This window comes from Rhipicephalus microplus, chromosome 8, assembly GCF_043290135.1.
Source record: "Rhipicephalus microplus isolate Deutch F79 chromosome 8, USDA_Rmic, whole genome shotgun sequence".
Classification (NCBI taxonomy): Eukaryota; Metazoa; Arthropoda; class Arachnida; order Ixodida; family Ixodidae; genus Rhipicephalus; species Rhipicephalus microplus.
This window is the reverse complement of record NC_134707.1, coordinates 42,246,662-42,262,748: the sequence shown is the minus strand read 5'-3', so window position 1 is coordinate 42,262,748 and position 16,087 is coordinate 42,246,662. Positions and strand designations below refer to the sequence as shown.

The window sequence follows — 16,087 nt, the reverse complement described above, 5'->3', positions numbered from 1 at the left end:
TACTGCTAGTAGACCTCGGTTGGTGTATATCTTAGTCGTTTGATCCATCAAGCTATTTACTTAACTCGTCGAGCATGTACTACATGCAGTAAAATGAAAGTGAATTGGATAATATTGAAATTCAATATTCTGGTTGTGGTGGACCGTGCCTCTTATACACTTACAATCTCAAGATGGTAAATTTCTGAATAGCCCTAAGCTTTCCACTCCATGAGAATTCGTACTGCAGACGGGGCAGTGAAAATGAAAGGTGACAGGTATTGAAAAGGTAGCAAAGACTAATGCATGTCCCACACACTTACGGAAAACTACCCTACTCACCAGTGGTCTCTTAAAATGTCCCAACATGCAGATTGCGGTAACAAGGCAGATGCTGCTCGAATGGTTTCATGAGACTGGGCATGAAATGGCTTGCATGCGGCGAGAAAGCGCGCGCGGCAATCAAGCAAGACATGCATATGTATATTGTGACAAATGTAGGTGTACTGTCCAACATAAAGTATTACTGGAGCGTACACTGAAGTCAAAGGGGCTTTCAGTGCAGTTCAAAAAAAATTCTCTTCCTGTCTAAGTATACAATACAATCAAATGCTGTGGCACCTCTCTGTCGTACGTTGCACAGCTTCGCTGATCGCCCACCTTGATATAGTGGACCGGCTCATGAATTTTTTCGCGCTTCACACATGTAAATCAAATAATTTCACGCGTGTTATTTTGAAGTGCCTGTTTTAAACCAACACAGGCTGTCAGCAGTGCTCGGCTCAGATGGTGCCCATTGGTTCGGGAAGCTTCACGATTGTAGCAGAATGTTTTGTTGTTTTGTTAAGATCGCGCGCACGACGTGAACTGCCATGCTTATCCAAGAGCTTAGGCGAGCGCCAGTAATAAGGCTTAAAAGTTCAATGTCAACGTATAAAAGACGGTTCGACCCAGTGATGATCAATTTTATTGACGGCCGACGCTCTGTTCACCGGCGTGGGTATACAGCTCGCATTCCTTGTAATACGTTGAGTTTGCATATTCCACGCCACAAGCCAAATTACGTGTTTTATTTTGTACATGCCGTCTCTGCATCCCGATTCGGGACAATATGAAGGCTCTTGAGTTGACTAACACGCAATGCCATCTTAAAATCAACAGCTGTAAGTCTCAGCACACTATTGGACGTATAGAACAATAAACTTCCTTTGCATCTAGCTAAACGCATTAACTGCTCCCGTTCATTGGTGAAGAAGCCTATTTCTTTCTACACAACTGGCACATGTGTGCTGCGTAGAGGTCAACCGCGCAGCGCAATGAGTCGCTGTAGGGCTAGGTAACGTCTGCTCTACCAAACCGCTTTTGAATGATTTAGATGTCAGTTGCTGAATGTTGAAATATTTATTTCTTCAAACTGGTAAAAGAAATCCAGGGGAGTAAAGCCTATCTTGAAAAATACGCTGTATTTTCCACTATCTACACCTTGGTATGAACATCATGGTAATCGTTGCGCGCTCGTGGTAAAGTTTTGTCATTTTGAGGCACCCAGCACATCTTCAAAAAAAATTATCCGCAGGACGCAGGCAGCTCGTTTTTTACAATGATAAGTAAACAATTCAGTACACTTGTTGAACCAGTACTCTGGTCGTGGTCATGGTTGACGGGGCTGTTTGAGGTTTTACGATGCTCAGTTTGTTCATTTTTGAAGAAATTCTTATGCCTGTATTCTATACACAAGGACATTCTTAAGCACAATAACTGAAAGTGAACATCCTGCCAGTAGATATACGTTATGTAAACACGCTAAGCCGATCACAGCATTTCAGTGGTAGTCACTCAGTGGAATGATATACAACGTAATTGCAGCATCGATTGGGAATACAATGTATACGGAAGGTAATAGAAAAGAGCAATTTACACGAGCTAGTCAAATATGCTCACAAAGAGGAGGCCAGATGAAAAAAAGAAACAGTGATCCCAAGAAAACATTTCTCATAATTTCATTTGTTAGAGAAAGATACTAAATAGAGTGTTAGATTGAGTGAGTATCTGCCATTTTGGAGTGTCAGCAATCACAGGTACTCGGGACGGAAGAAGAATATAAATTTAACTGCACGGTTCAGCAACTAACTACATACAACAGTCTGATAGTTCACGAATACTTTGTAGGCCTTTTAAATTCTTTGTGCTTTTGTGAAAACATTGACACTTCGTATCTATCTATCTATCTATCTATCTATCTATCTATCTATCTATCTATCTATCTATCTATCTATCTATCTATCTATCTATGTATCTATCTATCTATCTATCTATCTATCTATCTATCATGCCACACCTTTCTGTGGGTCTGGCCATTTCTTCACTTTGGTACAACAAGGACAATTGATGGTAGGACGGCTGTATAACAAGCATGTCGCTGAGGTCATGCCGCGAGTTGGCGTTTCCCGTGTATCACAACAAAAAATATAATATGTCATCATGATGTGAAGCAGTGCCTTTACAATATTGTTGCGGAGATAAAGTGGGGGAAAATGAAGGGAAAAATGAGCTTACAGGCGTGAGAGTGTGTTAGACAGCCATACGTACTTGCCTGTTTTTTTTTTCAATAAATACATCTTGTACATGCGCCACAATCCCATAACGTATTGGTGGAGGTGCTGGGTATGCATTATTGGTATACGTGTCAATTTTTAGGACGTTCATGTGTATGTGTTTCTGTTTATATGGGCGTGCATATGTGCCCCCTTCATAGCATGTACATATATACATACGTTTCCTATTCACAGCCTATGCCTATCCTCCCAATGGCGATTATACGCAGAGATGGACAGTTTGTGTACGTCAGACATATTGCCCTCTTGCTTAACCCTAATCGTTATGATGAAGTGTCCGTAAATGTGATATGTCACAAGATAGTTCAGTGCGAACAATTCGAATAAAATCATTTCGTATTTCCTTCTCAGGGAAGGTCACGTAGCTCGACAGTTGTCGGGGCAAGGTGTCATGTCATATTGTTTCTAAAATATGCTATAAATACTATAAATATACTATAATAAAAAATGCCAGTAGACAGACGCTACACGGCACTGTCTCACGCTGTCGCATTTCATTTGGGTTTGATAGACTTCAACAATCTCCGGATAGTTAGTTTTGCCTCAAGTTTAGTACTGCGATGTAACGTTGCTTTTCAGATCACTTCACCGTTGCTAAAAAATTGTATAATACATGGTCTGGCTGCACAACTACTCACAATATAAAGGAGAAAAGTTATGTATGCCATAACATACCTTGTTTTCGCCACAAGTCATTCCGTCCGGCTTGTCATAGTTCTCACAAACATCTGCATAACCACCACGGCCATCATATTCACCTATTGTGTCTGCAGTACTCGAATAATCGTATTCGGCACCGCCATTACTAACATCTGTCAAATTCCAGCAACACTCAATAAAACATTGCAGCGTCTTGTTCTGTCGCAAGGAGAATAAATGCCCACATATCATAAATGATAACACATACAGTCACATGATAATAGTATTAGGAAAAGTTGTTGTGGTAGTGCGGAGATTAGAAGAATGCTCAATATTGCGTCATTAGAGGAATATTAGAAGTGACACTGGCTATATGTGCCCTACTTTAACTTACTCTCCGCTATCGTCACTCATGGTATGCCATTGTCCCACATTGCAAGCAGCATTCGAGGCAAGTGAGCATTCGAAATGCCTCGTCTGCAAGCTTACTTGCTGGTCTTTGGTTTCTGTCTGTATGCTAAAGAATGGCATTCTTATTTCCTTCATCTTCACGACAACATCAGGACTTCATACAGTGTTCAGATGTTAATTATCTCTACTCGTTATATTTCATCAGATTTAGTGAGATTTAGCATCCCAAGAAGTAGTCCTGAAATTCTGACCCATTGGGGTTATTTATTGCGCACCTTCGTCTAAGCACGCTAATCTCAACCATTTCCACCTTTACCAATATAGTGGTGGACATGGCTAGGATTCGATCCCGCAACCAAAGCCTCATTATTATTTTACAGCGAAGTCTTGTGTCCGTGACTTACGCATTCATAATATCCACCTCACATGAAAATTGTGATCATTGTGATACCTGGTCGCTACCACACTGATAAAAAAATTAAGGTATAGCCTATAGGCGTGCCAAACCCGAATTACGAGGGACGCAGCTCCCTCTGGTCAGTGTACGGTGTCTTAATCTCTACAGACAACGTCCAGTTGCCGGATGGAGCTGCGTCATTCGCACTTACCCGTCCCAATGTCGCCAACAGTGGCCGTTGAGGCATGCAGAAAACAGACATGTGCACGCATCCACTGTGCATTCAGGCCACACTCATCCCACTCATGCAGGGAGGGAGACGCGCAGATCGTGTTCCATATTGAAAAATCTGTGCAACACTTTGATATGAAGCATGGTCAGAAAACGCTGCCGATCGGTGCTAGATGTTCCCGGGGACACTCGAATGAAATATTATAGCGCAAAAGCGACCTCTAATTCGCCATAAATCCAAATTCATCTAAACATATAATGCTTGCTCTTTGTCGATAAACGACGGATGAAGCTTCAAAATCCCTCTTCACAGACGTTCTCTCACGGGCTGATTAGAACACGACACGCTTGGTCGTTACAGGGATCGTCGGGGGAAGCCATGACTTGTGCACACTCGCGTGAGTGATCGCCTTGAAAAAAAAAAAACCGCGTATTCTAAGAATAGCAAATTTGCACCATCTCCTTCTCAAGGGGACCATGAGGCAATGTGAAGCAGCATGAGGGGTGCACACCGCGGCGTTTGCATCGGTTTTACTAGGTGTTTTCGTTATGTTTCTGTTAATGTTTTATAGTTTGTGTTATATGGTATATTATATAGAGGTATTTAGTGGCGTCAGCACCATCGAAGCCTGCTCGTTGAAGCTGTCTAGAGAAATGTTCTGCCCGGGCGTTTGACTCCCGCCTGCAGCCGACGTGTGGGCTCAGCGCTTACCTGTTCGCAATGCCCACGACCTATTGGTAGCACGCCGTGCAATCCAAGATGGCTGCGGAAGAAGGATGAACCCGTGAACTCGCATAAGAAAAGATAGGACGCGTGGACGTACTCCCCGTACCGCTTTCAGTGGATGAGCTGTTAATCGTCAAATGAATATATACTGAACCAAAGTACTTTCCCAACCGATAGGAACTGCTGAATGCTTGCTACCTCATTTCTTGCCGGAGTGCAAAGGTTGGTGGTGTCAGCTGATCGACCATCACATATGATGGTCAATCAGCACCTCTACTACTCACCTGATATTCAGCACCTGGTACTACTACTCAGCACCTCCACCACGTATGAAGTCTTGGTAGTCTTGGTTGCGACAGCGTTTATTCGAGAAAATACCTCGCAAAACGCAGTCAGAGCCAGTACACAGACGATGACGATGATGCTGACACAGAATGACCATGAGGATAAAGAGACGAGCGGATGATGGTGATTATGATCATGTAGAAGTGAGAACAATGTAAGTAATAAACACCCACAGTATCAACAATGATTTGCGTAATCCTGTGCATGCTACAGAAAACTGCGCGAATCAGAATTCACGTATGAACTGAATGGCACAAGGACATCATTCGTGCCGAGCTTTTTTGGCGGATTTGACACAGTAGTAGGCCACTAGCGAATAGCGTGCCGTCGCGGCTGCACAGGAACGAATGCTTAACGTAGTGACGGTTTCCAAACAAATTACGCCGTCGTTACTTGCGCTGTAAGTATCATGTAGCTGCTTCTTCAATAAAACACAAGCATTTAACTTCCCATTAGGTAGCACTTGTGTCTCCCCCATGATCGGACGCTACCAGTGCGAGATTCCCTGCACTTTGATGTTGCAGGTCTCATCAGCGCAATCGAAACAATGATATCGAAACAAATATACGCGTACGCTTTTCGCAACGTCAAAATTGGAAACATTTGTCGAACAACAACGAAATTCGGACGGTACCAGTGAAGTGCAGGAGAACTTAGGTGGACTGAAGTCATAACTGCCTAATTGATTGCTCTAACCATTTCGTTTCACTGGTCGAGCTCGAGCGTGTTGGCGGCATGTGGCGCTTCGCAATATCCACTGTAATTGGGATACATTTCATGCACAAGAAAAAGTATGCGTCTATTTTGAGCTCGCTGAAGGATATTATACAATAAATACAATCAAAGGGACCTACGAGCATGAAGAAAACATTAACGCACGACGGGGCGTGAAGTGCAACTATCTGCTTGTGAGCTAGCAGCTGATTGTTCATCGTCGCTGTCACTCTCAGCACGTTGACAACTATGTACGTCCAATGAAAGATCCTCGACGTCAAGACGTTTTCTTTGAACATCAGTGCTGAAAGTAATATGAGGAATTCTCTCCGCCAAACGACTTTGATCTCACCAACAACGCGTCATTCACCACGCACAACACCCACACGGCGACACTCACTACGTTTATCAGGCGGTGTGGATATAATTTTGCTGCGATACCTGACAAAAAAAATATTCGCCTGCAGTGTGCTGTCATCTATCAACAAACTTTAAAAAAAAACAAGCGCCGCAACGTAAGTCAAGGTTTGGAAGCGCAAATCGCGAGCCTGCGCTGCTTACTGCGTACAATGAATGTTGTAAGGTTCATGCACTACAACAGAACTGACGAATGCTATACGCACGTGAAACAAGGCGAGTTTTACCTAAAATGGTCAGAAGTTAACATTTAACTATCCAAAGTGGCTGCAGAAAATCTCGCGAAGCTGATATGTGTACTCTGCGGGCTATGATCGAAAGAGTGAGTAGCCACGAATTTTCATGAAAATTTCGTGTATCACAAGAACGAATCTGATTTATTGTGTCACGAATGGTCCAGTACATTCACTGATGCACGAAACATACAAAGTGTTCTGTGTTCGTTTTTTCCTAACGCCTTAACACTGTGGCTAGCACAGCCAAAAGCATTGGGGGCGTCTGCCTACTGATCAACCTTGAGAGGACGCTCCTGATTTACGCAAGGCGGCGCGACAGTTTATGAACATTGCGAACAGGCTTCGACGTCGACGTTCCGTACGGCATGGTTTTCTTGCCGACGCTGCCGTTTAGTTTCAGCATGTCGAGCCCGAATTTCAATCGTAGAATTTTTCCGCCGTCATTGTAAGTAGCGATGGGCATGCGTAGACCAGAGCTCGGGGTCCATTTGCCGACGTGTACATTGCGCTTCAGCGTGTCGAGCCTCGGCAGGCAGCGTGTCCAGCCACGGCCGCGATCTTGGCAAGTATCTGATGTTGAGGCAAAGTGAGGGAAAGAGGCCACAACCTCTTACACAGCCACTTATACAGGACCGAACGCACTAGTGCGTTACAGAGCATTCTTACTAAGATACAATGCCTTGGTTTATCGCACGTCAGTGAAATTTCGCTTGCCGACGCCATCATATGACTGCTGAGACAGTGTACGGAAGACAAGCCACAGCATGTTACACAACCCCTTCCACAAATCGGAACGCGCTAGAGCGTGAGCGCGTTCTGGCAGTGCTCAGGCCAGCTGGGGCCAATGCGCAGCAAGGTTGGTCACGCCGAACACCCAATCGAACAACGCTCTAAGACGCCTCACATGTAAAAAATTGATGAAGGTCACAAGTCGCCCATGACGTACTTTCTTTGCTTGTGCTATCTCTCTCTGTTTTGTTTTCAATGAGTTCGTTTAGGAGGAGAGAAGAAAAAAATGCGATTGAAGCATGCGACAAATCTTTGTAACTCCACTCGTACTGGACGGATTCAAAGAAAACTTGCGGTCGTCATTGTGTGAGGCAGTAAGCCATTTTAGTGAATCCTTTCCATGGGTGCTTGAAAAAGTTGGGCAGGGCTCTTGAGTGCAATGTCAGAAGTGTCCATAAAAGAAACAGAATGCTTCTCGTTTTCCGTCTCACTTAACGTGGAATTGTTTGTTTAATCCACCTACTTCCTCTGTAATTCATTTATTTTGACACCTGAAACTATTCTTGACTTTTTCATGTCATGCAATAGTACCAGCGCTAATGAGCCTACACCCAGTACATCACATACTCATAGTGGTTTTTCTTTTTATTTAGCTAGACGGTGTCAAACTCTTGCGTTGCTTTGAAGTAGAACGTAGAACACCAGCTTCCATGCGGAAGGCCTGCGTTTGATTACAACTCATACGAAATATATTTATTATTCAACTATTTTCATCTAAATCCAACTTTCTCTAGCGGACAACGCCAGTTTCTCACTCACTACTAAAAACATTCCCACCGGAGTTTATGTGATATGATTTCTGCAATGCCATAGTGCTAATAAGATGAGAGACTGTAAATGAAACAATCACAGCATATACACGGGGTGAATGATGATGAGTGGGGCGAAACGTCCGTTCGTGTGTCGATACGTACATGTTCCCGTTCATTCACCCACCTGTCTGTCCGGAAGGACAGATGGATGGACGAAAAACGGACGAAAGCATGGTCGGATGGACGTACGGTTTAGTGAAAGCGCGGATGGACATACGGAAGCATGGACGGACGCACGGATGGACAAAGTATGAAGAGACGGAGAGATGCTTGAACGGATGGACACATGAACGGATGGACGAACGGTTCGGCCACTTATCATCAAGCACTTCTTAAATACGCTGTGCAAACCCCTATTACCATCGAGACATATTAATCTCGAGGACATATACACACAACGCCATCTAACAAGCAACTCATAAACTAGAGGCCACTACATACTACTAGTACTACTATCCCTACTACTGCAGAGGAGGAAACGACCCACGGCCTAAGGAGCTTCACCCCTAAAAGAGGATACATGCTAATAAAGCAGACAATAACAGGCCTATCTTGGTGGAGGTGGTGGAAAAACCTGATTTATTGTCCGGGAAATTAGTGGCACGGGCTCACGTCTCCCATGTCAGGACGTCAAGGTCTTGCCTCTCCACCGCTTCACGGGACCGCTAGACTGCCCAGAGATGGTCAGTGAGCTTAGAGCTCAACAGAGTGGCTTTCCACCTCGCCGATAGGACATCGACAATAATACGTTTTGTTTTAGCCTCGTATTTCCAGAGCGTGTGTGTTAGCGTAGCGGTGTCTGTCTGGCAGACCTTACAGATGTTTGTGCTATAGAACTGCTTGGGCTCTGCATAAATTGTCATAAGGCGGAGGATAGCATCGGCGGGTCAAGTAGAACGCCTTGGTCATGTCGTTGCATCTGGTAAGTCGATCCTGGCCCGCGTACTATTCAACAAGGCCATCGCCTCCTGCACAGTTTGTTGCGTCACGTGCGGCGGAGTGAGCTACCTCGTTAAGGTTGGGGAAGTGCGGGCAGACTTCGCCCATATGGGTGGGGATCCAGATCAAGGTAGACTGGGAAATCTGTGCGGCATGCACAAGTACGTGAAGGGCTTCAGTCGAAATCTGACCCTTAGCGAAATTCCGTACTGCTTAGCACGAGTCACTGAGCACCGTTTGAGTTTCAGGGTCAGTTAGAGCCAGAGATATGGCCGTTTCTTCAGCCATCTCCGGGATAAGAATTTCGACAATAGCTGCGTACGTGTTCGCTTTGTCGGTGTTAATCCTGACAATAGTGCACCACCGTCCGTTCGGATAGCACGCGGCGTCAGTGAAACGCGTGTTTTTTATCGTTGCAATATGCTTTCAGTAGAAGTGAGTGTAGCTCTGGCTTTTCTGCGACCTTGGTTTTAAATCAGGTTCATAGGCGCTTTTATTTCATCATTAGCAATAACATTCTTTGTTTTGCTGTGATAGTTACAGGTCTGTATTATCCGTCTGTGTGTTGGATTTCCTCGGTTTTTGTGTAAAACTATATTGACCCTAAAATTACAATGTTGGAGGCCTTGAACATGCCTTGCCTGTCTATTTTTATTGCCTAAAGCACGTTTATTTATTTCTTCAGTATCTAGAGTCTTGTTCTAATTCAACAGTCGAAATATCAGCATTGTAAGCACTAAGAAAACCTCAAAACTTCTTATGAAAGTTCCGCAAAAAATTATTACATATCTGTAGTTAACAGGTACATGGCAACAAACTTATTCTTCTCTCTGTCATGAAATGCAAAAAAAAATGCATCATAATATGAAAAAAAACATGTAAACTTCTGTTATTATAGTTGCACAGTACTTTTCAGATATGTGAAAAGGGGCTGCTCCCGACAGAGGCGTAAAATACTGCAGCGTGTGCGAAAATTTGGGTGCACGTTAAAGATCCCCAGATGGTTTTTCGGAGCTCTCCTCTTCGGTGTCCCTCGTATTCATATTGGTGTTTCAGGACCTTAAACCCCTCATATCAATGAATCTAAAGGGGCTACTTCCATGAAATACGTAAGTAAGTAGTAATGAGGTCAGCATTTTCACGAATCTTACAGTTAGGTCCGGCACTACACGTATTCCTGGATGCGTTAAGTTGCAAAACTCCTCCTCGGTCATGTTCTCTCCGGGATAAAAATCATTTGTAATGTTTGCAGTGTCATTTACGAATAAACAAGAGTCCGGTAGTCTACTGCAAAAGAAAGAAAAAAGGCACGCCATTGCGTAAGTTGGTCATTTGACTTAGAGCTTCGTATAATTCAATACTGCACAACCTTCGTACGCAGCACGCATTTTTCTTTACACGCTCTTATTTTGCCGCACAGACAAGAACGCAACTGGTCGAAGTTGCTCAACGTACAAGCAAACAGGTGTAAACTATCACAGAGCACTAGATATACACGTTCACGGTGATGAAGGCTGCTTCACACCACCTAATCTGGAAGTGCCGATGTTTTGAATAGGAACATGCTGGAGTGGTTTAGAAAACGGGCCTCCATTATGGTGCCACGGCCAGCTCACAGAGCTTGCTACACGGTATAGCCTTTCACTACTTATGGTCCTAGTTTTTCCGACTACTTGAGGATATTGATGTAAAGCGCCATCTTTTGGTGGTACTAACAGTGGCTTGTCAATGCAGAAATAATATCTGATGAATAAAGCTAGTTACAAAAAATAACTTCCTTTTAATTGGAACAGACGCCCCCTGGAACATCAATGTGTAGTTAGAATATCGCACTGCGAAGCCTCTGGCTTCTTAAGACAATTGAACAGTGTCCATCATAAACTCGTTTGGCTCATTGTAAAATAACAAGTGATATACAAAAACACACCTTTTTTAATGTGGCACTGCATTTTTACCAAAATGTTCAGTGGAGCTAATCAGACGAAGTCATTTCCAGCACATTGATTTTTTTTTTTCGTTAGGCATGAATTTTTTCGCGTGCTTTGAATTCAGTAACTGTAGGATACCACTATGAGTGACAAGTGCTGGCGATGCGCACACACGACTCCAAAGGCTCAACATGGCATGCATATTACAGGCACTATAGTGCACATATGGCATCACACATCAAGGCTTGTGTTTGAATGGTAAGCCTTTGTGGAAAAACACTTCTGCCGCTGCAGTCTCGGCTTAGTGTCAGAAACGCCAGAATCCTTATACACTTCAATTTATATTACAGTGTAATGTACTTGTCAGTGGTAATTCTATGTAAACACTGTATCAATGGCTCAATTTTTTCATTGATCAGATTTGAGGTAGCTGGTTTGGTGAATTGGTATCCATTAGTGCTTTTTCTTGACTTTTTGCTCATACTCTGGTTTTTAATGATTTAGCTTTACAGGGTGTCTTGAAAGATAATCACCGTAATAATTGTATTACAACCAAAAGGGGTACGTAGATAAATTCTACATGCCCTCTGTGGCGATACCATTAGGCGAAAAAAGATAAAATTTACGTGCGATGTTTGCACACTGTCCGAAATAAAGAAAAAACAAGTGGCTCTTTTAATCCTCTCTTCATTAAAATATGCGGCATCATGTGTTCCTCTACACTACTATGCTTCTATTGAAAGGCACAATAAGGAATGACATTTCTGACGCTGCATTTCAGGAATTGATTGATGTGACGACAGCCTATTTTTTTTGCATTTTGTCTGCCTAGGCCGAGTAAGTAAAAAAGAAAAGAAAAACCTTGGTGGAACAGTGGCTGCAATGCTCGACTGCTGTCAGATAGGTCACGGGTTCGATTCCAGTTGTGGCGTTGGCATTTTGATCGAGATGAAATAGTGGAGGCCCATCTACTGTGCGATGAGAGTGTACGTAAAAAAAAACGGATGGTGGAAATTCGCAGAGCCCTCCACTACGGCCTCTCTCATAATCATACGGTGGTTTTGGGACGTAAAACTCTATATATTAATATAACATTTAATTTTCAAATCTGCTTCATGTACCGCTTCGGCCAATTCAATTTTACGACTGCAGGTATAATCAGAAGTTGAAGCTACATTTGTCGTCAATCGTCGCGAAACCATTCCGGTACACCCATGAGCATTAACGATAGCCAGCCTCTCTAAAATCTTGACATGAAGTAAGTTGTCACATGCCAAGAGTACCCTTACTGTTGATTTACCGTTTTTATGTGATGATTGTGACAATTAACCTTGTGTATTCGTTATTAAAATTGGAATATCTTTCAGTTCACGCTGTAGTCGGTCTGGTGCTTCGGCATAACCGAACACTAGAACAGAATGAGAAGCCAGGTAACATACGTGCTCACATTGCGACTGTTTTAGTGCGATAGCGTTCAAGAGCTCGTTTCGTTGGAACTCCGCTGTTGGCGTCGTTGGTTATGAGCGAAAAGTTATCATCTGATACGGGACCCAAATATTGAGAAATATGAAAATAAAATGAACAAATAATAAGAAATTCCGGAGCATGGTGGGGACCGAACCAGGGTTGTTTGGATCCTAGTGGTGATCAAACCCGGGTTTTTTGCGTAGCCAGTGGATGTTCTACCACACGGCCACACCTCTACTTTTTTTTTACTTATTGCACGCATTCAACATCAGTAATGGTGTTGAATACGCCCAAATTACTTCATCAGTAGTCTGGCAAACACACACAAGCATCCAGAAAGAGAAAGCACTCCAGAACAGATTAAAAAATCTCAACATCACTGCGCACTTGACCAGCTGCTTCTCGAAAGGTGGATCTCGTCGGATCTCGTCGGATCTCGTCGGCCGTGGTGGCTCGGCGTGTCTACACGGCCATGTCTCTACTTGTGGAAATAGTAAAAATAACTTCGTCGGCTGAGAATTGCAGGGAAAGTAGCTTTTATGCTTAACAAAAAACACGCGTATACTGTATACGTGATTCACAATGCAACGTCAAATATTGTAGTAATAATGCGTGGTACAGGCCTTTACTTCAAATGGGCGTTAGAATGTGTGATTATCAAAATAGCTCCGTGGTTGAAATCCGGTACCCAACTACACAAGGCACGCACGTTGCGTACTGAGCCTACTCTCTTAAGGCCACGTAGAGTTGGTGCATAGCAAATTCGAAAAGGTTTCATGCACTAGGTAATTGAAATACGCACTAGTAACAGAATGTCACTATCGCGTTTAACTCGTAAAGGTTAAGCTTTAGGGACCCCCAATGTTTTTATTTCTACCATGTCCGTCAAATATCCACTCATAAAATGCTGAGAGGCTGCCAAAAAATTTGAATAACACCCAATAGAGTAGCCTAGTGGTTATGAAGCAAGACATGCTGAACCGAAGATTTTGGACTGAAGCCCCAGCTGCAGCTGTAGTTTGCTTGAGGCCCGTGTAATTGAATTTGGGTCCACGTTAATGAACCCCTGGTCGATGAAATATCCGGAGCCCTCCAATACCGCCAGTCAGGACCATATGGTAGTTTTAGGATATCAAACCGCCACATATAATATTATTTTAGACAGAAAGAATTTGTAGGAAAAATTAATAATTAATTAATATTGACAAATTATTATGAATCTAGAATTTTTGACGACGCATGCAGGTTGATCTATTGGGCATCTATGAACCTAAAGATTGGGTGTACTGAGCAGCACGGAGGTAGGGCTTACGAGGTTTAACGCATAATACTCTACACCTAGGTATGCCGCCATGATTTCTCGTCCCAGTTCGCACTTAAGGCAACATAAACCCTTGCTATCAGTTAACGTAGGCCAACAACCACATCGTGCACAGTGCGCCACTGTATTCCTTGGAGATTGAGGCATTTCACTCGCGGTCCTGTTATCTCTAAATTTGGTGCTTGAACGCACGTGTCTTCATGAGTCACATATTTGCACAATTCACCCTCATTTTATAAGTTCTTTTTCACGGGTTTTTGTTGGCCCCCTACTATTTTTTGCTTGTCTGTAAATGGCTTGCGTTGTCAGTATAAGCAGTTAAAAGTATACACACAAAAGTGCCTTGCGTCCTCGTTATGCCCTGGTTTTCGCCAAACATGCCAAACCAAATTAGTCACCGCTGAATCCTTATTTCATCAGGCAGCATTTTCATACCAGCCGGGTTTGAATACCTTGGTCTATACCGCAGACACTTTAGCCACAGCATGCACAACTTGCAGGGCAGATGAATCAAGCTTGAATTGTTTTTCCTTTTTAGGATAGGCTTCTCTAATGTATCATAACACAATCACAACGCAGAATCAATGAATAAAATTGTTCATCTTGCTAAGTATAAAAAAAACGGCTAGGTACTCAATCATTCCACAAAATGCACGTCTACCAAGTGTCTTTTTGGGTGGGCAAACAATGAAAGATTTGATGATGCCATGCCAAACAGGAATTTGGCACTGATGAAACTTCAATTTTGGTCTGTATTGTCCCGCAACTTTCTTTCTTGCCTTACATCATATATATATACTTCACCTGCGAATGTACCCACCCACGTCCTACAAGCTCTGACTAACACCGGAGTGGACCTCTCCCATCAGGTGATGAAAAGCAAGAGGCAGATCACCTTTCACTTATTTCAGTGGTTCTGTAAGCAGCCTCGAGAGGTAGGTTGCTGCCACGGGACTTCATAACCACAATCTTCATAGATTCCCCTTCTTTTATTGTATGTGTATTCACATCCTGTATCCAATAAACCTTTCAGATGTGAGTAAGCGATCGTTGTCCCCGTCTTCATCCGTGTTGGTTTCGCGGCAGTACTATTATGAAACCTTACCAAATAGCCCAGTTGTCGGCTTCGATAACCCTCTAGTGTTAGAGGAGGGCAGTGGTGAGTAGGGTTAACGCACCTGCCAATACATTTATCTCGTATTTCGCTTCCAGTTAAAATGAAAAAAATATAATTGATCAAATATTGGTCTACTCATTAAAACAAAAATGTATTAAATTCATAATTAAAGCATCTACATAAGCAAAAACACGAAAAAAATATTCCAAAGGCAGTATGAAAATGTTTGCCTATTTTATCTCGTGTAAATTGTGTATTATTGACATTGATGGCACCTAAATCTTTTGTGATTCCCACAGAGGTGCTGCCAAAGTATTTACCATTACATATATATTCTTTAAAAAAGCGATACCTATAAAATGGTTATAAAACCAGAAATTGGACTCTACTTCGAAGGTATGAGGTTTTCATATCACCCCGTATAACCCGCAAACGTGTGTTATTGACTTGTCAATGTTTTGATATGTTATTGCAGGTACTCTTGCACGCAGTTCTCTCACTAACATTTCTTGTAATTTTCACAAGGCCAGCTATGAAGACCTTACAAGCAGGAATGGTTGCGCAGAAGCAACTAGAACACTGTGCTCACAATTCAAGAGTTGTTTTACCATGGCACAAAAGGCATCTTTTCTTCCATGGCAAAAACTGTGCCACAAGCTTGTAATGATTTAAACTATTGCGGCCATCAGGCCTTCTTCTCAATCGTGTAACGTATCAGATAAACGAGAGACAGCCAACGCTTCTCATTGAAAAAATTGGCTTAGAAAGTGCGTTGTCTTGCTGATTTCTGCACGCAAAACAAGTGTTGTGTCAGTGATTTCGCGCATTATTCTAGTGGCAGCAGCGAAGTAGAATGACGCTGAAATGTAGGTTTTGTGAGGTACATGTTAACAGCAATGCAAGAATCAGCCTAAATTCGTTTGATGGTTATTCATGTCTTTGATCACGTTGCGAATCTCTACCATCTAGGAGGGATAATTAACTTCTCACGACAGAACAATTG

The 16,087-nt window shown here is 42.9% G+C and overlaps 1 protein-coding gene across 4 annotated transcripts in view; it reads right to left on the bottom strand.

The window, feature by feature from the left end:
• Window positions 1-16,087, bottom strand: part of LOC119185370 (venom metalloproteinase antarease TserMP_A-like) — an 84,247-nt gene that overhangs the window by 10,759 nt on the left and 57,401 nt on the right. For all 4 annotated transcript variants that reach the window (XM_075870464.1, XM_075870463.1, XM_075870461.1 and 1 more), the window contains 2 exons: window positions 10,403-10,538; window positions 3,270-3,452 (listed from right to left, as the gene is read on the bottom strand). In XM_075870464.1, coding sequence (XP_075726579.1) covers window positions 3,270-3,452; window positions 10,403-10,538 — 319 coding nt within the window. The remainder of the gene's footprint in view (window positions 1-3,269; window positions 3,453-10,402; window positions 10,539-16,087) is intronic.